Source organism: Erigeron canadensis, unplaced genomic scaffold (genome assembly GCF_010389155.1).
Source record: "Erigeron canadensis isolate Cc75 unplaced genomic scaffold, C_canadensis_v1 Conyza_canadensis_unscaffolded:39, whole genome shotgun sequence".
Classification (NCBI taxonomy): domain Eukaryota; kingdom Viridiplantae; phylum Streptophyta; class Magnoliopsida; order Asterales; family Asteraceae; genus Erigeron; species Erigeron canadensis.
The window spans coordinates 7,108-30,000 of record NW_025215782.1 but is presented as its reverse complement, the minus strand read 5'-3'; the positions used below and the strand labels follow the sequence as shown (position 1 = coordinate 30,000).

Sequence of the window (22,893 nt, the reverse complement as noted above, 5' to 3'; positions counted from 1 at the left end):
GCTATTCCCATGTTCCGATCTTTCCATTTTTTTTACCCATTTCTTGGGTAAAGTCTCCCAACTATATTTGAAAATGAATTGGTTATCCATAAAGATAAAAAGCTTTCTTGTAGTTCCGCTTCTTGCTCTAAAAATTAGGAAAGACTTGTCGGAAATCGCCAGTTGGCTTGGTCCGACCAAGAAAGGCATGGGACTCTTTGGGCATTGCTTGGGTCGAGTGAGTAAAGACTGGCTACCTATAATATAAAGATCCCTCACTGCACACTTTAGATATAATGAAAACCTTTAGTTTAGGAGTCATTCAGGCTAGATCTAAAAAAAGAACATAGCCTTCGTATGATCCCTTTCTAGTACCCTATCCTGAGCAGGAAAGTGTTCAGTAGGAAAAGACCGGAAGAAATGGGATTCGAACCCATGCATGATGCAATCAATCTTCTTGTATGTCGATTTAGCAAACCAATGCCTTAAGCCCTTTTCTGGTTCGTGAAAGCGTGGTCTATGTTTAGACGTACTACTTCAGGTGAGACTTTTCTGGTGAATTTATGTAGCATGTGTGGTCTTATGAATTTTCGTAGGTAGAGTTAAGTCTTGAATGATAACTAATAATATGGTCAAACATCCTGTATATGCTAACAATCTACTTGAAAGCTGTGGTCTATCACATATCACATTTGAAGAAAATCTAGATTGGGTTATACATGATGTGGCCCTGTGGGCTTGTGGGAAACAACTTTCTCCATATAAGTTTACATTAACGGGATCAGATGAAAAAAATTCATGATACCTTTTTTTAATACCATGGGAATATTTTGCGTTTGTTGATATTTTGATTGAGATATATGGGAGTTTTCTGAAGTCATTGTCGAGATAGGATGAAAAATTAAGAATTTATTGTTGGAACCACGTTAGTGTAACCGTCACTGATTATCTATCATTCCTGATATGATAATTGACGATAACTGAAATCCTTATGTCTAATAAATATATAATGGGCGTAAAATTTTAGGGTTGATAGGTACAATCATGTGATCGACCATGGTTATACGATACAAGCTATTTACTTCTCTTTGAAATAATGTTTCTTTTTTTTCTTGGAATTCCTTGGGCATTCCTGCCCCGGCACTGGCCGACACGCAGACGACTATATATAGGATTGAATTCGCTTTCCATGATGAACTGGTCGTTCCAAGCTGGAACGTGGGAAGCCACCCGAATTGTTGCCTGTATCAGTCTCCTCAATTGATCCCAGCTCTTTTCCCGTTGTTCTAGCTCTTTCCGCTGAACTTTTTTGCTATTTTTGGATATAAATATCGATCTATTCATTTATTTTGGATTTAGATTTGATGAAATGGAGTTCTTTTTTTGTTGGTTATGAATCTATGATGGCACTGCATAAACGATAATGTTTTAACAACTTTATTATGGTTATATACGCTTTTTTAGAGGAATTGGACACAAAATGAATCAACCGCATTTTAATGTGCTTTTTGTTGGCTATGTGGGTTGGCATTTGTTTTTTTTTCCTAATATTTATTAGATAACTTTTTAATATAGTTAAACTTTCATAAGTTACCATAAAATTTAAAACATTGTCAAACGAAATTTATAACAGATATTCTTTGAAATTTATATATATATGTGTATGTGTATGTTTACCTGTGTATTACACATAACCACGATAATATAGTTTGGCTCAATCAACATAACTTTTTTCAAATATTCACATCTTTAATTAAAAAAAGGAAAATGATAATGACAACCGTAAGGATTGTCATTAATACCTTATTATATACATAAAAAATATTTTATATGTAAAAAACTACTCCTTAATTTTCATATGACAAAGTATAAATTTTAATGCACCCAGATAAATATATATTCATAAAAAAGCCCTAAAAGAAGTTTTGTTTGTACTCAGAATTTCACACTCAACAAAATCTTACCAAAACAAACACACGTTTGAAGTTTCTATCAATGTGTGATTGTCAAAAAAAAAAAAACTCATCTCAATATCCCACTTTTTATAATTTCCTTAAATCACACCCTTTAATTACACACACGAGTCATGTGACATGACACGTCGACCTATTTGGTTGCCAAAAATTTAGTTTGGATAGAAAAAAATCAAAAGAACAATATTCTTAAAAATAGAAAATATAAAGGGGCGTATATTTAAAGAAATTCGGAATCAAATCAGTTTCAATTCAAAATCAAACAAATACAATTAAAGCACCTTCCTTTGTTGTAACTCTCACCGTTTCACCTTTCTTTGCTTGCCTTCAAAATAACAATCTGTATATATATATATATATCTATAATATAATATATTTGTTTCATATTTTATTGTTGTTCGTGAATTTGTGAATATTATTATAAAGATGTATATTGAGGAGGTAAAAGAGGGTGATGTGGATGTTGAGGTTTCCGGCGCTGAGATGGCGGTTTCGAATACGAAAAGGATGTTGGTCGGAGCAGGTGCTCGTGCGTTGTTTTATCCAACACTTTTGTATAATGTTGTGAGAAATAGGGTTCAAACCGAATTCCGGTGGTGGGATCGGGTTGACCAGGTATAATCGCAATCTAATTTTGACTTGTGTATGAATTATATATATGATTATAGATATAGATTTTTATATTTTGTATTGAATTGCTTGTGATCTCTCTCTATATATTGTTATGTTACAATAAAGTTTGTACCTTTCGTATTAAAAGTCCACCCCTAAAATTTAGGCGCATGGTATACCGACCATATTTTTGGTACCAGACTATTAATGACAGGGGGCCCGCTTTTACTGTACCAGATTTGCCATTACAGACAGGGGCCTACATTATTTTGGAGCGATATGGTCGAGATACCAAAAATTTGGGTCGAGATACACCAGGCGAAATTTTATGGTAACTGTACAACTGCACCATAACTGCAGCCCTCTTGCTGCCCCATGGGCTGCGATTAGCAAAACCGGAATTGATGTAATTCTAGTATGTTTAGGCAGTTCAGTTTGGCAAGTTATTTAGTATGATCTTATTATGCACTTAGGGTAAAATGAGGGAATACCATGAGACTATGAGAGTGCAATTTCTAAATGTTTTGGTTTTTTGTAATATGCGGTTGTTTTTTATTTATCTGATGTGTTTGTGTGGTAGACTGGTTGATGACTTCTTTCTTTTATTTTCAAATTCGTATTTATACGTGAATGTTTTGACTTTTGATATCTCTGATGTATTATGCTAATTTTACTATGTAGTGATTTGACTTCTTGAAACATAGTGTGGTGGTTAGCTTATAGCTGTTTCTCATGAACTCTAGATGTCTTATTTAACTAGTTCTTTCTCATGAACCATGACGATTAGTTTCGTAAGATTGAGAGCCTATTGATGATTGCTGTGAATCTATCTGTTGAATTAATTGATTATATGGTCTCTTGTTGGCTGTAATTCTAACTATAATTTCTTAATCAGTTTGTGTTGTTAGGTGCTGTACCGTTTCCTACAGATGTTTTGCACTTGAAGGAACTCGGTGTCTCTGGTGTCGTTACCCTAAATGAGTCATATGAGACTTTGGTTCCAACATCGTTGTATCATGTAAGTGTGCTGGCTTAAAAAGTTGTTCGCCGTAATTTAGTCTACTTCATGTTTGTTGGAACTGTTCAACTTCTGTAAACTTGGAAAAAGTTCAATATCTCACATAAAAGTAAGGAAACTGAAAACTGGACTCTCTGATCTGTCTTGGTTATCATTTTTTCCATGGACCAGTTATAGACTTCTATGTTATTCAAATGATGACAATTATGTTAAACCAGTCATTCGTCATTAAAGGAGCAAATAAATTGGTTTTTGGTATTCCCATGTTACAAGAGTTCTTTTCTTAATGCAACTTCAACCAGATCCAGTGTCATTTTTTGTGGTCTGTTTTATTACATTAGTTATTAGTTATCCACAATTCTCTGTTAATACTATCAAATAATCACTTTCAGAACTGACATTGGTCATGATGTTTTATTAGATTTCAAATTGATTCCCGTGAAGAATAATAGGTTTTGCTCTGTTTTTTAACCTGTCTGTGAATTTGATATTTTATAAGAACTTCGTTACCGAGTATCAATTTCTAATAAAAGTTGGAACAAATACAACTGAACTTTACCAGCTCATTTTCCGTGCTAATGTTTGCACACGGTATTTGGTAGAATGTTAGATCATTAACTTATATGTTATTTGGGTTGCTTTGATATATGCTTTTATTCATACTTTTTTGCATGATTCAGAACTTCTACCTTGTTTAGGCACTCACTGATTCCATATTTGGCATATTGTGTGATGTTATGTTTGATTTGCTTCAATTACAGGCTCACGGAATTGATCATTTGGTGATCCCGACAAGAGATTATATATTTGCTCCATCATATGATGATATCTGTAAAGCTGTCGAGTTTATCCATGGTAAGTTCATCTGATGTTCATTTATTCTGTTGTTTGTTGGTAATATTCTATATTGAAGTTCTATATTTACCTAATGAGCAAACTGATGTACATTTTGTTTCTCCATTTCACAAAGATAATGCATCTGCTGGTAAAACAACATACGTTCATTGCAAGGCTGGAAGGGGGCGTAGTACCACCATCATTCTTTGTTACTTGGTATGCATTTCCATTTCAAAACTTTGGTGCCATGTATCGAATTTACATCATTTGAAGGATGGTTGTTGCGTGTTATTTTGTATGTTTTCTTATGAACTGGTTGCTTCCAGTCATATTTAATCTCTAATAGGTCTGAACGGGTAATATAAAAGGGAGTGGGGAAAATGTGAACTTCAAAAGTCTACCAAATTGTATATGTATTCCCAAACCTCCCTAAGTATATTATGTATTTTTGACTAAAATTATACGTGTAGTTCTTTATAATCATATCGGACACAATTATATTTGCTTGTTTGATCTGTTACACAATGTACCTGAGCCATCCATTTTGTTAGTATCTATACTAATTCTGGTAATGGTAATTGAAACAGGTGAAGCATAAGCATATGACGCCTAAAGCTGCATATGATTACGTGAAATCCATTAGACCAAGGGTGCGTTTGGCCTATTCCCAGTGGCAGGCGGTTCAAGATTACTATTTCGACAAAGTGGATAAACACCCAAAGTTAAGTATCAAATCAGAGTTTGAACCATTTGATGATGCAGCCGTTGTGATGGTGGCAGAATCCGACCTTGAGGGTTATACGGAGACTTTTGACTCTGGGTTTGTATGTAACAGCATTTTAGTGGAACTTAGCTCAGCTTGCAGAGCTCAATTTGTTAGTCAGGCTGCCATCTCAAGGCTTTCTTGCTTATGGCTTCGATTCCAGGATGCTGTTGACAAAATTCCAACCAAGGAATCAGCAAGCTCTAAACAGATGGCAGATGTTGGTGGTATCAACATTCGTGTTTATTGAGTGTATAATAGACTGATCCATTTCCCAAATTCTCATCAAAAAAATCCAGGAAGTGCCAACATTTCTATCTTTTCCCCTCTTGTTGGACCCATGTTATCTAAATTGGAGGAAATGATAAGTATAAGAAATGGTTAATGGGCCAGGATAGATGGCCGAATTCGAGTTTGGGGTCTACTTCATTTTCGATGCACATGTGCTGCTTATTACTACTTGGTTCATCTGGGCTAGTACTGCAACTAAGTTTCTGGGCCTGTTCACTTTTTTTGGGTAAAGGTCTGTTGTTAACTTTTACGCTATTGTTGTAATGTTTTGTTTCCCAGATCCATTTCATTTTGTAACTCGAGTATGATGTGAGATATCTGATATCAACACCAAAGGGCCACTATCCTTATTTTGTTTTGGCATATAGTTTATTCGGGGAAACAATTCATTATCTGTACACTTTTGTGCATTGTTATATGTATCACTTTCATGGTGGTGTTTTCCATCTTATAACATTCGATACATCATGTAATATGGATGTTATGTAAATTTGTTTTTGAGTAAATAATACTTTTCGTTTATGAAGTTGGCAGTTTTTTCGCTTTTCGTTCCTGACGTTTTAAAATTACAATTTTAATCTTAAAGTTGGTAACATTTTAAAATCAAGGTCCTTCCCTTAGACGCAGTGGAGGAGTTATGTAGTGGTTACGGGTGGCCATGACAACCTCTCAATTTATATAAACTCTATATTTTTAGTACTATTTCTAACTATTTGATCAGTTATAAAGTAATTGGCAACCCCAAACTAGAGTAATTGAATTTTGTAGTTTAATTTTACACTTATTAGTATCATGATAATTGTTTGGCAACCACATGATAAAAATCTTGGCTCCGCCACTGCCTAGACGGCGTTTCAGTTTTGGCGTTAACGTACGCACGTGCTAAACACGTGAGGGTATTAATGTCATTTCCTTGTTACACGTGAGGGACTAAAAGTGAAAAACGTGACATGTTTAGGGACGAAAATTGCAATTTACTCTTTAAACAACCTTCTTCCCTCTCAAACATATATACGACGCTATTGTTGCTGCTGCTTCTGGTCACACACACAATCACACATAAATACACACACTTATACAATATTTGTTCACACACACAATCATATACACATGCATACACCCTGCAACCAGAAAGAAAAGATGAAACGGAAAAGAAAGAACAAAAAAATATCACTTCCAGAAACCCAAATCAAACCTGATAATTGGGTCTAGTGGTCGTTGGATCTATACTAATGTGGGCGGATAAGCATGGTGGTGGTCGGACTTGATATATATTTGAAACAAATCATCCCCGTGGCCCCATCACGATCTCTATCGGCCCAACAAACTCATCCGATTACCATCACAATCATCAAACCCAAGTCTAAGGGTTCTTTATATTTGGGATTTATATAAAGGTTTCTTTATATTTTTTTAGTTTGCAAAATGAAAAGAGAGAGTAAAGATGAGGGATGAAGGTACAATTAGTTTTTTTGTGAGATCTGAAAATATTTATAATATCGGAATTGTGTATAAATCTGATTGAAGTATATGAATTTGGTGGGTACGAATTTGATGGATTTAAATATGTTTTGGGGTGGTTTTGAAGAAGAATGGTTGGTTATAGATATAATTTTCGAAGATGCGTTGCCTGGAAAATTTGGTTTTTGTTGCCGGAGACGTGTCGAAAATTAGCCGGAGAAGATGAACAAAATAAAAAGTCACTGGAAGTCTATAAATTTAACAGATTTCGTCCCTGAAGTTGACACATTTTGCACTTTTAGTCCCTCCGGTGTAAAGGGGAAATGACAATACTACCCTCACGTGTCTAGCACGCGTGTATGTTAATGCTAAAAATTAATACCGTCTAGGGGAAGGACCTCAATTGCAACACCTTGAAAACTTTAAGCTTAAAATTATAATTTTTAAACATTAGTGACGAGCGAAAAAACTGTCAACTTCAGATACAAAAAGTGTAATTTACCCTTAAATAAATTTACACTATTAACTTTTAATAAATTTACGTGGCATTTCAGCGTGCTTTTAATTACTATTGGGTGGATGCGGCGGTGCATTATTGAACTAGCCATAATCACTGTCCCCAAAAAGCTAAGTTTATCTTTGCTATGCTATAAAATGTCATCAGAAGCTTTCATCGGATTGGTTTTTGATGGTAAAGTTTTCATGTTTACTAATTTAATTTCTTCTTCTTTTATCATCATCATCATCATTTATATATATTGATTTCATCAATGCTGTTTTACTTTTTACACAGTAATTTTTTTGTTGGTTTTCTGTTGATGTTTTGCAGGTAGTTTAGTGATGTCTAGTAGCTCTTTGAAAGTGGTTATACAGCTGTTTTGACTATCTGTTCCAATTTAGAGGCAAGTCTACTAATAGTGTACATACGATAAAATAATATAATACGATATCAAAAATAATAATATATATCCAAAAGAAATAATATCTATCCAAAAGGAGTAAATTCTATCCAAAAGATTCTGGATATTCACTATAAATAGTGACAGACGAGAATGAAAGAATTCATTAAGAGAGGAGAAATAGAACAAGAAAACTCCATCATAGAGAGTACTTGAACTATCGTCCCTCAAATCATTGTTAACATAATCACTACCCTCATAGGATTGGATGACGTAAAACCATATACATAATACGGTTACCAGCAGGGAATCGCCACCCAAATATCCTAACCTTCCTCACACCTTCCCATGCTAGGTGGCATGGGATCCGTATAAACCTCGTTCTTTTATATAATGATATTAGATTGCATACTCTAAAACAGTATATGTTAATCGACGTATCATCATTTGGCGCCATCCGTGGGACCGAGCAACATACGTCCTCTTGTGTTCATCACCATTCAACCTACAAACAAAAATGGTGTTTTAGATTTGCATGTCAATTGAATAATGAATATCGAAAACATTCTTTATAAATTTTATATTTTTCGAAGGCTTTGCCACAAGGTTGGGCTTGAGCTTGTTCTTAGGCACTATAATATGGATTCTGCAAACCCCTTTTAAGAAAGCAGATATTATAAGCATGGTTCCTATGTACAAGCATGTTGCTTGCTCCTCTGATGGATATACGCTTTTGGATACATCTAAAAAATCATTGGATAAAGGCAAGCTTAAAGACGCGGTCAATTATGGAACAAAAGTAGTCCCGAAACTTGTATCTGTCTCTGGTCCTTACCACCGAATGACAGCAGGTGCATATAGTCTGTTGGCTGTGGTTCTCTATGATACTGGTGATTTAAATTAGACCACTATCTATCAAAAAAAAAACTTTGGAGATTAATAAGAGGGAACTTGGACTTCATCATCCGGATACAGTGAAGAGGTACGAAAACCTAGCTGTTTTCTACAATCGTCTCCAACACACAAAGCTGGCTCTTAAGTATGTGAAATGTGCACTGTATCTGTTGCATTTAACATCTGGGCCTTCTCATCCAAATACTACCGCTACCTGCATCAATGTAGCAATGATGGAAGAAGGTTTAGAGAATGTTCATGTTGCTCTTGGATACCTTGATGAGGCTTTCAAGTATAACAAAAGACTCCTTGGAGCAGACGACATCCAAACTGCTACTAGCTATCATGCCATAGCAATTGCTTTTTCCTTGATGGATGCATACTCCTTGAGTGTTCAGCATGAGCAAACAACTTTGCAAATTCTACATGCTAAAATTAGATCTGAAGATCTACTCCGAGTCTAAAGCTCTGGAACAACAAGAAGTCGCACACAATGGCAGGTCTTCCTCTTACCCCAAGTATTGACAAAAAGGGCACCAAGTGTTAGCGATGCTGGCAGCACGTCCATAGCAAGAACTACCACATCATGATTCACCCTTATCAACAGGAAATTGCAGCTAGGCAGCCACAACACTCAGCCAAAATGCTCTTAGATTCTGACTTAAAAAATTCGTGACAGAACTAAGAGTTGTAAAGGCAATGCTGCTCCACGCAAAATGCCATTCAAATATTTTCTTGGAAGAGAGTAATCTGGATGATTTCAGGGAAGCAAAATGCCAAAGTCTAAAGAAAAACTTCCTTTAGGCAGCTTCTATTACTCAAGCAAAATGCCAAAGTCTAAAAAAAAATTAAAATAACAATAACCCCTTTCTTAAGGCTGTATTTAAATTCTCCCATCTGATTAAACGGGAAAAAGCATGAATTTGATCGCTTCTCTGTTGTTACTCAACACTATGACCTCATTACACCACCAACAATATATAGATATCTGAGTTAATATATGAATGAGAACTCCAACTTCTATTAATTTCTGAACAGGTCTTCCTCTTGTACAAAGTAAAACCGGAATGGCAAGGGCAACCTTTGCTAGTTCACTCCAACTAGCTTTGAGCAATTCCTGACATACATGCATAAGTCTCAGGTACAATTAGATGAGATATATTCATATGTTTATGCTCCGTGATTGTATACATACATTTGGGTGGGATATACATATGTATATAGGATGTCTATTCGTCGGGATAAGTGTGGAACCAGAGTTACATGGTTTTGGATTAGCTGTTACAACTAAAAGTAATCAGCTTTACCTCGCCGATAAATACAAAGGCTCGTTATAGTATAAGGACCCTGCTTATGAAAATACTAGAAGGTTGACTCATAAGTCAGGCATCTTCTCTTTTGGTGGTGTGTTGTTTGAAGTTTTATTCGAGAAGGATGCATTAGCGGTCTAACCAGCTCCAAAGGCTCACCTAAGAAAGAACAGTTACCTGCTCCTGGTCAATAACGTCCCCTCGCCAAGAAAAAATAAATAAATAAAAAATTAATAAACTGAGGAAGATCTACGCCAAATTTGAAGGTCCAAAACATCAAATGGATGCACACATACAGGTCAATTGCCGGGTTGATTCTAATCTGGACTAGGTGTCGGGTCACCCATCTTTACACCCTCTTTTACATATCCTCAGAGTGCTACTCTCCCGATTATGGTGTAGCAGATAGATACTTTAGTGTCTTGGCCCATGTGTACATACGTCAGCAGATAACTAAATGTGCACCGTCAATGACTCTTGAGTCTGATTCTGTACAAAATGGTGTACCCTTCTAGATAGTCGATTTGAAAGCTCAGTTTAGAGCAATGATACATTGTGGGCAAAAAAAAAAAGTTCATGAAACACTCTGGCCAAACTTGATGCTACATATCACTTTATCAAAATAGAGTTCAAGATGAGGAGATTATAGTTGGTCTGATCATGCACCCCGACTTTGTCACTAATGAAAGCATCATTACGGGATATTACTGAAACATCAACTCATGAAAGCACTGGTATTGTTGTGAAAGAATTTAAGCTTGAAAATGAAGACTTTCATATACAGGAGCATTGTTGACTTGTTGCTTGAATGCATAGATTTGGTAACATAAGTCTGAGGGAGGATGTTCATAATGCTCATGAAGTTACTCTTGTTTGACTGTCAAATACCCAAGCCAATGTATGCTTCTTGTTTGCATTCATGATAATAGAGGATGTGTTTGTAAGCTTAAAGTTATGAAATTCCGAGACTACAAACATCTTCTTAAGCTACCGTGAACCGGTTATGAACCTCCGAGACTACAAACATCTTCTTAAGCTACAAACATCTTCTAGTTATAATGATTATAATAGATACTTGTTTTTGTCTGATTTTGCCTTCAAGGTGTTTGATTGTATGCGAATAAGCTAAACTTTTTGTGTTGCAAATCTGTTATGTTTGGTGCTTGTTGTTACTCAAAATATCGCACTTCATGTTTTCCTGTATAACAAAGGGGAATTTTGAACAAGTGTTTTTTTCTTATATCGTATGATGGTTACACTAAGAAATAAGTTATTTATGTGGTTTCTTTTACGAGTAGCTTTTTAGGTGAAATAAAATAATGAATTAGGACTTCCAGTTTTCCACAAGACATAATTTTGGAATTTAAGCACTATGGTTACACTAAGATTTTCTGACTTCGTATTTATGTTTATGTTGTTAGTTAGCTGCTGCAAAAAACATGATTATAGCTAATACAAAGCCTTGATACTTTTTATTATGTTAGATTGTCACAACTAAGGCCTATTAGTCAATCCCCCTCTTCCAAATGTTGGAATATATCTAGCCTATCTTACATTTTTGCATATACGATTGAAAGAAGAAACTAATAGGCAATCGTATAACTAGGTTTTACTGTAATTAGGTTTTAGCCAGTAAAATAAAGTACAGTAAATAATTATTTAATAGACAATCTGTCAAAGTTTATTGCTATTGTATAACATTGTCGGCGAAATATTATTGATGTAACAAACATAGTTAATCTGTTATCTGTAAATATTTATCTTGAAGATCCTCAAATTTTGTCACAAATTAAGTTTCAATTTCATTTAAACGTTGACATTCTGTTCAAAAAAGGATTTATTAATATAAATGAATATATGTTTGATGTGGACGTAATATCCATGTGGATGCCTACATCTCATCCATCGTCTTCCTTCGTTGGGTTGGGTTGTTGGGGTTTACTTTAAATTGAATTTGGTAAAAACTATTTTGGCCCACTAGAAGTTTGTCCATCAAATGATATTTATATGGCTTATATATGTCTTCTTTCAGTAGAATGAAACAGGTACACAGGACAGGTAAAGCATCCAAATCAGAACCGGAAGATGTAATCAGCAGTATGCCGGATAATGTGATAACTAATATCCTGGATCGTTTGCCACTAGAAGCAGCCGTGAGGACTGATATCTTGTCAAGAAACTGGAGGTACAGGTGGACTATGCTCACCCAACTCATATTTGATAAGAGATTCTTTGAGTATCTTCAAGGACGAGTTGGATATTGGTGTTTTGATGTGAAGAATATAAGTAGACTTCTCCTGCATGTCAAGGGTCCCATAACAAAGTTTGATCTCTATATACCAAATAACGTCGTATTGGATGTTGAGGATATTAATCATTGGGTTTTGTTCTTATCGAAAAAAGGAATCAAGGAGTTCAGTATTATTAATATGCATGAAATTCCACTTACGTTGCCTACCCATATTTTCTCTTTACTAGAGTTGAAACATTTAAAGCTTCAAAACTGTTATTTTCATCCCGCACCTGATGATTGTGGTTTTCCAAATATTTTAAGCTTACACCTGCAGCGGGTAACATTTGGAAGTGGTGGATGTTGGAAACTTATTAGCCGGTGTCACTTAGTTGAGATTCTTATTATTCGGTATCCCGAGCCTATAGAAAAGGTAAAACTAGCCGAGATCGCAACTCTTAAAAATCTCAAAGCCTTATTTTTTCCACTATGTTACCTTGACAATATAGTGATTACATGTTCTGACATCTTTGAGCTTGGGGGTTTTCTTCCAAAGCTTGAAGAGCTTCATTTGGATTTCCGATGTTGCAAGGTATGGCATTATGGAAAGTTGGTCTTTGAGATTCACTTTGCTTTTAGTTTAATGCAGCAAACCTGTATGAAATGTCTAAGTCTAACTATTGAAATTGGATTTTTGTCTCTTATAGTTCCGCCGAGAAACTGGTACTAGAAAGTGGGTCTCGACTGCCTTTCCCACCCTCAAGAATCTTATTATATATTCGATAGATTTTGGTAGCGGTAGCATGTTGTCATGTGCTTTTGAAATGATTTGGGGCTCCCCAAATTTGAAATTTCTTATGATTGGGGTGAGTATTTTTTATGTAGCAATGGTGGTAACAAAATTTAATAAGTATGTACCTAAATACTACTTTCGTTTGCAGGCTGCATATAAGAAATCTGTTGAACTGCCTGCTTTTTGTTTATCAGAAATAGACTACCACACCATGGAGCAACTGCAACTACAGATTGTGAATTCTCATATTTTAGAGGTTCAGAAAATGAAGTATATCTAATAAAGTCTATACTTGCTTGTTCCCCTTCGCTAAAGAACATGGATATTCATCCCCTCTCAAGTCTAATGTTTGGTGGTGAAAATGGAAAATTGTTGTTCGCTACAAAGTTGTTGACGCTCCGCCGTGCCTCCCCTGCAGCCGAAATCAAGCTCCACTAGTTTTACTGTTGGGAACTTATCATCTATATATTTTCTATAGTTTTGTGTGGCAGCACTTTTATGTAATCTTAAGTTTAATCTTTTGCTTAAGTTGCGGTAGTGATTATTTTTGTAATGGACTCTCTGGTACGGTGTGTGTATGGGTATAAAACTGGCCCACCTTATGTACCTTAACAGTAACACTTTACACTTTGTATGTATCTAAATATCTAATCGGTTATATTTTGATTTAAAGATTAGACTTTTTAGCTAAAATGTGGTATCATGTTAATTTTGACATAAATGAATGGTCACTAGCATGCTAATTTTGATAAATATACAAAACTTCTAATTCACAAGACCTTGTACCTCATATTACATCTAACAAAAACACACAAAAAAACAAAATAAAGTAATTCACACTTGATAATAAAACAAAAATAAATTTGGTTGGTTTTAGGGGTAAAAAAAAAATAAAACGTGGTTTAATTTGTTTTTAAGTCCCCTGTAAATCGGTAATTGAGTGGCATCATCATCTATTTCCTTTCGTTTTCCATCAGTGGAAGGAAAGAATTGAAACTTTGAAACTCATCCGCGCGTTTCTTGTATCATTACTAATATTTTAGATCGTTTGCCAATACAAGATGCGGTGAAGACTGACGCGCGTCTTGTCCAAAAATTGGAGGCTCAAGTGGACTGGGGCGCGTCTTGTCCAAAAATTGGAGGCTCAAGTGGACTTTGCTAACTGAACTTGTATTTGATTACGAGTTCTTTTTGTACTTGCCAGGACTAGGAAAGGAAAATAAGTATAGTGAGAGGGATATAAAAGGTAGGCTTCTCCTTCATCTCAAAGGCCCCATAACAAAGTTTGTTCTTCGTATACCGATACATAATGAGGTATTGGATGGTGAGGATATTTACCATTGGGTATTGTTTTTGTCTAGAATAGGTTGTAAGGAGCTCACTTTTTTAAATATGACTCTGAAACGTTCATCTAGTTTTGTGTAACATTCGCGATTTTTGGCTTGAATTAAACGTGATTAATTTTGATTTAATTCCATGATTTTGCGGCTTAATTGATTCTTGACCCGTTGACTCAAACGTGTTAAATGATTTATTGCTTTAGTTAATTTAAATAGTTTATTTATTTATTGTGAACTATAAACGTGTATTTATGCTAGTCGAAGCTATGTGAACGTATTGATCGGTTTAAAATGCGATACGACTTATAAGTGAACTAGAAACGTAATCGGGTGATCCATGGGTCGACCCACCATGAGCCGCCCAATGATCCAACCCTATTCAACACCCAATCACTCCCATCCACCCTCATTCATTCATTCACCCACACTTCATCCATTTTTCTCTCACCCAATTAAATGCAAGTATCCTCTATCTCTCTCCCTCTAAATTCTTTCACCCAATAAGTGTTGTTCAAGTTAGATTTACATTAAATTCATCATCATTATCATCATTTAATCATCATATAAAAAGTTGGAATCTTCAAGTGCAAGAAATAGCCATTTTCGGGTTAAATTCGGATTCGAGGCCTTGTGGAAGAATTTGGTAAGTAAACTTGTGTCAATATTATCATTTTTTTTATGTTTATAAACATGTTTTAATCATATAACAATATTAATGGGTCAGTTTATAAGTGAAAATCGGATTTAAAGAGAAAAGCGTCCGTTCCTCTCTTCTTCTTTTTTTTTTCCCTTTGTTTCCTTTCTTCCATTGTTAGACGCAGTGGAGATTATGCGTCCGTTCCTCTCTTCTTCTTTTTTTTTCTTCCTATTTAAATAACACCTTTTATTCACATTTCACCACCATTTCTTCACATTTCACTTACATTTTCTAATTTCTTACTCAAAAACTATACTTTCTCTCAACATTTCATCCACCAAAATGCCTAGGAGAATCATCAAAAACCTTTCAAACCAATACCAAAACACTCTCGATGTTGATTTTGATGCGCTTCTTCATATGGGAGGTCTACCAGTGGGATCTCCCCCGTCCATGTCGTCGTCTAATATGACGGGGACCTCTAGCAACTTTGGTTTACTGAACCAATCATTTTCGAATTTGTTAGGTTCGCCCCTGGTTAACAAAGAGTTTCAGCAGTTCATGTTACTGCAACAATTTCGTGAATTTTGAGCTGCGAGTCAATCCTACCAGAGGCCAGTAGGTGAGACTTCTTCTCAACCGCCACGAACTAATGTCGCCTCTGCAGAGGAAGGATTCGAAGAAGTTCCTGCACCCCAAAAGCGATTGACCCAAAAAGGGGTTGCTGTAGCGGAGAAGGCGAAGTGGTCCATGGCGGAGGCAGTTTTGTTGTCTAAGGCGTGAACACATGCTTCACAGGATTCAGTTGTTAGGATTAGCCAAGATAAGACAATGTTTTGGTCTAAAGTGATCGAATGGTTCAACAAGGACCCCCAGCGGGAGAGCGCAACAAGAGTTGGTTACAAGGGAAATGGAACAAGATCAAGAAAACTTGTAAACAGTTTGGAGCAATCTTGAAGAGACTGCTTAAGCAAGGACGACAGAGCGGTGCAGACGAAAAACAAGTGTACAATGAAGCTCATGAGTAGGATTCATGGACCTCCCCGATTTGAGTATGAGGCGTGCTACGATGTGCTGAAAGATTGTCCCGCCTTTTGGCAAGACCATAGTATTGAGTATGTCGATTTGGGTGATGATGGGCCGCACAGGGAAGACGAGTGTAGACCCGGAGGTGGCGATGAACCGGTTGTTTAGAGACGACCCAATTTGAAGACCACCGGGTCGTAATGTTAGTCGGAAATTTTCAAGTGGTTCAGATGCGACTTCTAGCCATGGTGGTTCGAGTGGGTCAGAAATGGCGTTTAGCAAGCTTGATCAAATGCTCTTGCTGCAGCAAGAGCAGATGAGAAAAATTGATGAGGATAGAATGAAAGTAGAGGAGGAACGGAAGAAAAGAGAGGATGATCGCTTCTGAAAGCGGGTCAGGGAAGCGTTTAAGCTTCTACAGGAGCCAATTCCCAGCAGCCAATTCACTCAGTCACTCACCCATCTATAACTCAATTCCATCAGAATGCTGTTTTTTTTTTATGGTAAAGTTTTCATCTGTTTTCTTTGTGTATATATAATTCTTTTTCTCCTATCATCATCATCATCATCATCATCATCTATGTATCTCTATTTCATCAATGTTGTTTACCTTTTTTAAGGATTTCATTGTTGTTGTTGGTTTTTCTGTTGATGTTTTGCAGGTAGTTTGGTTTTTCAGCTGTTTGGAAGCAAGAATATAGCAGGTTTTCAAGAATTATGTTCATAATTGAAGGCAAGTCTAATAAGGTAATGATACTATGTCTTTTTCTCTGATTTTGCCTTCAAGGTGTTTGATGGTATGTCTCACAGAGACGGTTGAGGTAAATTTTTGGTGCTACTATATTGGGGTTTGGATTAGGAAGATAAAGATTGAATGAGGTCCAAATCTTGTTATCTTTGGTGGTGGTTGTTTAGTATGGATTGTTGTTACTCAAAATGTCGTGTTTCATGGTTATGTTTATGTTGTTGGTTGTTACCTGTTGCAAGAAACATATATCTTATATAGCTAATACAAAGCCTTGATGCTTTTTATTATTGTAGATCGGCACAATTCTTAGTCAACCCCAAATGTAAGAATAGATGTATACTATATTATTTTTTTGTTCTTAGTGTTTTATTTAAATGGGATTTAGGGGAGCCGGAAAATGTTACATTTTTGCATATTCAATGGAAAGAAGAAATTTATAGACAATTGTATATGTAAGTTTCAGTTAGGTTTAAGCCAGTAAGAAAAAGTTATAATTAGCAAAATAGACATTCTACTTCTGATTAAAATAACTTACCACATCAGCATCATTTCGAATGCCTTTTTACTCACATTGCACCATAATAAAGTTCAAAAATATTAAAAAAACAAAAGCTCTAACAAATAAACATTATGATCACCACCCTTTGGACCATAATGAGGGCGGGTTGGAGCACACCGTGAAAGCCCCATTCACTATATGGTGTTAATTTCCCACCGTGTTACCTATAGTATTAAGTTATAAGAACTTCTTTAATGTTGAATTCTTGTATAGTACTAGTATTTGTCACAAATTATATTCATTAAAGCCTCGTATTATAAATTCTTACATGAGTAAATGTTAGGCCTTTCTTCCAAGTTTGAAAAGGCTTTCATTTTTCAAGTATCTTTTAATCGGTTGCTATCAGTCATGGTATCATTTGGCCAATCCGCTCGTTAATATTTTGTTTAAACCTAAAACTGATACGTATAAAATGATGGTTGGTATAGAATTAGACAGTTTGTTATAGTTGAGGGGTGTTAAGAATAATATTGTTTGTATTAGAAGTTTGTTACAGCTAAGTTGGTTATCCTCTTGTATAAATATTCAACCTCTGATCAGTAATAACACGACTATGTTGATGATAAAATGATTAACAGCTAAATTATGGTATGTGTATTTTAAGTTTTTAACATAAATGGTCATTCTTTTAATTTCGTATGTTTTTGCAATGACGTATAACGTATTCACGTACGTATAAACGTGTGGTGTTTGGGCCAGTTATTCTGGGCTTCTGGCGATGCTGGAAAGCTCAATTTTGGGCCACGTTATCTTCAAACATAGATTACACATTACGGTGGTTTTTCACATCCATTAGTATATAGGGTAACACTCCGGTGAGAACACTCTTAAAATAAGAACGGTGAGAACACCTTAAAAACATCATTTTGATGCATTAAAAGTCCATAAAATTAACATAGTACATAACTAATTATCTTTATTTAAGTGTTTAACAACACATTCATCCGCCAAAATTGAAATAATCATTTTTTTTGTGCATCCATTTTGGATGCATATTCATCAAAATGATGCATCCAACAAAAAACGTGATTTTTTTGATTTTGATGAATCAATGTGTTATTAAACACTTAAATAATGATAATTAGTTATGCAGTATGTCAGTTTTATAGACTTTTAATGCATCAAAATGATGTTTTTAAGGTGTTCTCACCGTTCTTATTTTAAAATTGTTCTTATTTGAGTATCCCTATATATCTATATATATATATATATAGAGGACGGTTATTGTGAGAACCAATAAATTGTCGAGAACTATTTTTGACCAATCATTTTTTCTACAATTGATAGGTGTTAACTTGTGGTAACAAGATAATAAACGACAATAGATAATAGAATTCAAAGTGTTAATAGTTTGGTAAAATCGGTAGACAAGATTGTTTACAATAAGAATACAAATTCGTCAATTAAGTAGGTCTTGATAGTGAACGTGGTAACCGGATCTTAGGGATTGAAAGGTTGGTTAATGGGTCGGATAGGGTAATAAGCTAGGTGTACAACTAGTGAGTTATTTGTCTTACCTCGTTATAAAATCAACATAATTGAATTGGTTTGAACTTAAGTGCAACCTAAATAAGTTGTGTCATGAAGTCGAAGTAAATGATTTTTAATTAATCTTGATATTAAAAAGCTCTTTTCTTTTAATTCTTCGGAATTACTAACTTCATTAATCAACTAACTCTTTTAAAAGCCAAGATGACGGGAGTCTTTAAAATCCAAAAATTTTTTTTTAACTACATTAAACTTGTTTGCTCTAGATCAGTCCATGTGTTCGATCTTGGACTTGTCTTTTTACTATACTATATATGAACGGGTCCACTGCCCACAAATGTGTAGTAGTTGGTAATTAGGTAGTTCTTGTTTATAAATTTTATAACTCGATTTTACACATCATATGTTAATAAACTAGGCTTCCAAATTTGATCTTGTTTGAGGTTACCAAAACCCTCAAAGCCGGTAATGGTCACCTTTCGTAAATTGAATTTGGTAAAAATTAAACTGTCTTGGCCCACTAGAATTATTCCATTGATTTTTATATGGCTGATATATGTCTTCTTTTCAGTAGAATGGAACAGGTTCATCGGAAACGTAAAGCATCCAAATCAAAACCAGAAGATGCTTTCAACAGTCTGTCGGATAATGTGATAACTAATATTCTGGATCGTTTGCCACTAGAAAAAGCCGTGAGGACTGCTATCTTGTCAAGAAACTGGAGGTGTAAGTGGGCTATGCTCACCCAACTCATATTGATAAGGGATTCTTTGAGTACGTTCGAGGACTAGTTGGATATAAGCGTTTTGATGAGAAGTGTATCAGTAGACTTCTTCTGCATGTTAATGGTCCCATAACAAATTTGTCCTCTGTATACCAGATAACATTGTATTGGATGTTGAGGATATTAATCACTGGGTTCTATTCTTATCTAGAAAAGGAATCAACGAGTTGAGTATGATAAATATGCATGAAAATGCACTTAAGTTGCCTACTAGTTCTTTCTCTTTGCTAAATTTAAAACATTTAAAGCTTCGTAACTGTTATTTGCATCCTGCACCTATTGATTGTGGTTTTCCAAATATTTTAAGCTTAGACTTGTGTCGGGTAAAAGTTGGACATTGTGGATTTTGGAAACTTATCACCCAGTGTCACTTAGTCGAGTATCTGAAAATTACTTATCATAAGCCTATAGAAAAGGTAAAACTAGTCGAGATTGCAACTCTTAAAAATCTAAAAGTTTTATCTATGCCGTTGTGTAAGCTTGACAACAAAGAGATCACATGTACGGGCCTGATATACGATTACATGTTTTATGTTTTATGCATATTGTTAATAAATTGAGTGCATGTTTTATGCAAATTCTGAAGAAATTGAGTGCCCAATAAATGCAATTAGGAAATTGTATGCGATATCACATAACAATAAGCCTCATATTGAATTTGTTATAATTAGTAAAAGCTGAAGACTATCAGATTTAATGGATGCTTTGCAGCTGGTCACTTTGAATGATACCTCAGATTGCTGGAGGTGGAATCTTAGCGGAAACACTTGCTTTGCTGTTAGAGACATTAGGCGTGACCTGAACTTTTCTATTTTACTCGCTAAAGACACTACGACTCGATGGAATTCATTATATAAAAGGTCACACCAAGGGCTTACGAATTTTTTAACAAGTTAAAGTTTGCCTCCTATTTTTCAATATAATTATTGGCGGATACTTGAAAGAGGGCCCAATCGTCTTACCCTGCCTAACAAGTCTTGTATTTTCCGAATGGATACGATCACTATTACTAAATGCTATTGAATTGATTTTGCGGCTCTTCATATTTCCAGATATGTGTATCATTTTGAATCATTGATCATCTTAAGATTATTGATTTTTAACCAGTGATATACGTTGGTCCTATTTTTGCAGAAGCCCAATCGAGGAATATATTGTGAATTCAGATTTGGTAAAAGATGTTTTTATAAATTAAACGGTCAAAACGTAATTTTGGGCCGTTAGACCCAACTGGTAATGAACCCATTGTATGCGAGAAAGTACATTTTAGCAATTTGATATGGAGGCTAAAGAAAAATTGTAACAAGTTTAATGCTTAGTAATAAGCATGGTTACTAGATTTTACGAAATGGTCATGCCGAAATTTCTAATTTTTGTGTATTATATTTGATTACAAATTTTTGATATATGTATTTATCGAAATCTCATAAATGTGGTGGTATGAAGTTTGTGTTTGAGTTGTAAAGGTTGCAAGTTGAGTTAAATGTCAAAAATAAGTTTTGGTAATGTCAGACCCAAATATGCGTATCTTTCACTCTTTCGTTGGAAAAACCAACGAAATATATTGGTCCATGCGGCGCATGTTTGTGAAAATGGATTTATCCGTTGCATTTTGATTCGCATAAAAATCTTCTATCTTTTTGGACTGTGTGTATACGCCACATATATGCGTATTAAAAAAAATATGTTTTTTTTTAAAGGTGAATTTCGCTTGAGAATTTCGTGTCGTGATTCGACAGCAGGAGGTCTAACATACGTTGTCTTAACCGGGTCCGCGTTCGAGAGCTTCCTCGAAGTAAAAATGCTTATTTCAAATGCCCGATGGGAGGAAAACCCCCTACTAATCCGCCCGAAGGCACGACGATCAATAGGGGTAAACCCTGCCTCCTCAGACTTGAACCTGGGTATATCCAAGTCAAGCCTTCATAGAAAGACTTCCTATGTACTTCCCAAGTCTTAAACTCAAGACTTTCTACTTGTAAGACATGTGTTCAACCACTTGAAAGACATGTGTTCAACCACTTGAGTTGACTGTAGGTTTAGAGCACGGATTCTAACTCTCTCTCCGGTCTTAACCCCTCATTTTTCCACCAATAGAGTCCTGTCATTTCAAATCTCCTCGTCATTATTATCAATGTTGGAAGAAAAAGAAGAACAAGAGGCCGAGCTGATTGTAGTAGTAGTTGTGATTTGTAATTACAATCAAAACCAATAATGCATACATATTAATTATTATTATTCATTATACTATTATGTATATTTCCTGTCTAATAATTAAAGAATATGTTTGTATTGTGAGGTAACTTAACTATCTAATTTATAGACTTTGTATGTATATGCAAATGTGACAGAACCGAAACATCATGCCCCTACCTATCATTAAATCTTTCCGAATTCACAGATCCACCACCGTCCTCACATTAGTCAAAAAAATTCAAAAGGTGTATGATTTGTACATAATGCAATGAAATTTATACCCATTATATCCACAATATAAATAATAAACGACCCAAGAGACGGTAGACCGGTAGTGAAGGATATCTGAATCTCAAACCATTTTACCTTTTTGTATAACATTAAAACCATCCGCAACATGAATTTTTCTTGTTACGGAAGACACTAATATTATTTAAAACAAGAATATTCTAAACCTTCATATTACAGAAAGATTTTTGCACATTTTTTTTATGTAAACACAAAGCTTAGTTATATATAATCTTAATTTGATATGTTATCGAATGAATATACTACTTTTGAGTAATGAAATTGTGTATTTGTTACTCTAATTTAAATGCTTTTGTTTGTTTTCAAAAAAATGTGGCTATTCAAAACATCTGTATTAATTTATAAAGTAAAAGTTGTGTACAATATTATTTCATCCGTCCCATTTTAATTGTCCTATTTTGATTGACCAAGTCTTTTTTTCTTCTGATTTTGACCATAAATATTTTTATTTGTGTTATATATTAGTTGATGAAAGTTATATAAATGAAAAGTACATTTAAAACTCAACCAATTTACATATGTTATATAAAGTGTTATATAATACAAACAAAAATATTTACGGCTAAAGTTAAAAAGAAAAAGACTCAAAAAATTAAATTAGGCCATTTAATATGGGACGGAAGAATACAATTTAAGAAAATGTGGGCTACGTAACATTTTCTTTCATTCTAGTCCAATCATTTATATAATTCGATATAAAATGTATTCTTTTCGTCTCATTTTAATTGTTTTATTCTGATTGGTCA

At 34.9% G+C, this 22,893-nt stretch overlaps 2 protein-coding genes and 1 pseudogene across 2 annotated transcripts; 2 read left to right on the top strand and 1 right to left on the bottom strand.

The window, feature by feature from the left end:
- The window catches only part of LOC122584562, a 631-nt pseudogene extending 541 nt beyond the window's left edge, over positions 1–90 (bottom strand).
- Positions 91–2,147: 2,057 nt separating this feature from the next.
- LOC122584561 (phosphatidylglycerophosphate phosphatase PTPMT2) lies at positions 2,148–5,919 on the top strand. Its single transcript, XM_043756648.1, has 5 exons — positions 2,148–2,567; positions 3,460–3,582; positions 4,344–4,437; positions 4,553–4,635; positions 5,007–5,919. Exons 1-5 carry the CDS (start codon positions 2,379–2,381, stop codon positions 5,430–5,432), a joined length of 915 nt encoding a protein of 304 aa, XP_043612583.1. The 5' UTR covers positions 2,148–2,378; the 3' UTR covers positions 5,433–5,919.
- A 6,154-nt stretch (positions 5,920–12,073) lies between these two features.
- Positions 12,074–13,612, top strand: LOC122584560 (F-box/FBD/LRR-repeat protein At1g13570-like). The gene is made up of 3 exons (XM_043756646.1): positions 12,074–12,859; positions 12,975–13,133; positions 13,209–13,612. Exons 1-3 carry the CDS (start codon positions 12,074–12,076, stop codon positions 13,338–13,340), a joined length of 1,077 nt encoding a protein of 358 aa, XP_043612581.1. The 3' UTR covers positions 13,341–13,612.
- Positions 13,613–22,893: the final 9,281 nt, after the last annotated feature.

What these genes read in the sequence shown, in the direction of transcription:
- LOC122584561 (XM_043756648.1), top strand. Translation starts at nt 2,379, where the DNA reads ATGTATATTGAGGAGGTAAAAGAGGGTGATGTGGATGTTGAGGTTTCC. An exon ending in AGCTGTCGAGTTTATCCATG is followed by an intron (nt 4,438 to 4,552) that starts GTAAGTTCATCT and finishes CATTTCACAAAG; the next exon opens with ATAATGCATCTGCTGGTAAA. An exon ending in CCATCATTCTTTGTTACTTG is followed by an intron (nt 4,636 to 5,006) that starts GTATGCATTTCC and finishes TAATTGAAACAG; the next exon opens with GTGAAGCATAAGCATATGAC.
- LOC122584560 (XM_043756646.1), top strand. Translation starts at nt 12,074, where the DNA reads ATGAAACAGGTACACAGGACAGGTAAAGCATCCAAATCAGAACCGGAA. An exon ending in TGGATTTCCGATGTTGCAAG is followed by an intron (nt 12,860 to 12,974) that starts GTATGGCATTAT and finishes TGTCTCTTATAG; the next exon opens with TTCCGCCGAGAAACTGGTAC. An exon ending in TGAAATTTCTTATGATTGGG is followed by an intron (nt 13,134 to 13,208) that starts GTGAGTATTTTT and finishes TTTCGTTTGCAG; the next exon opens with GCTGCATATAAGAAATCTGT.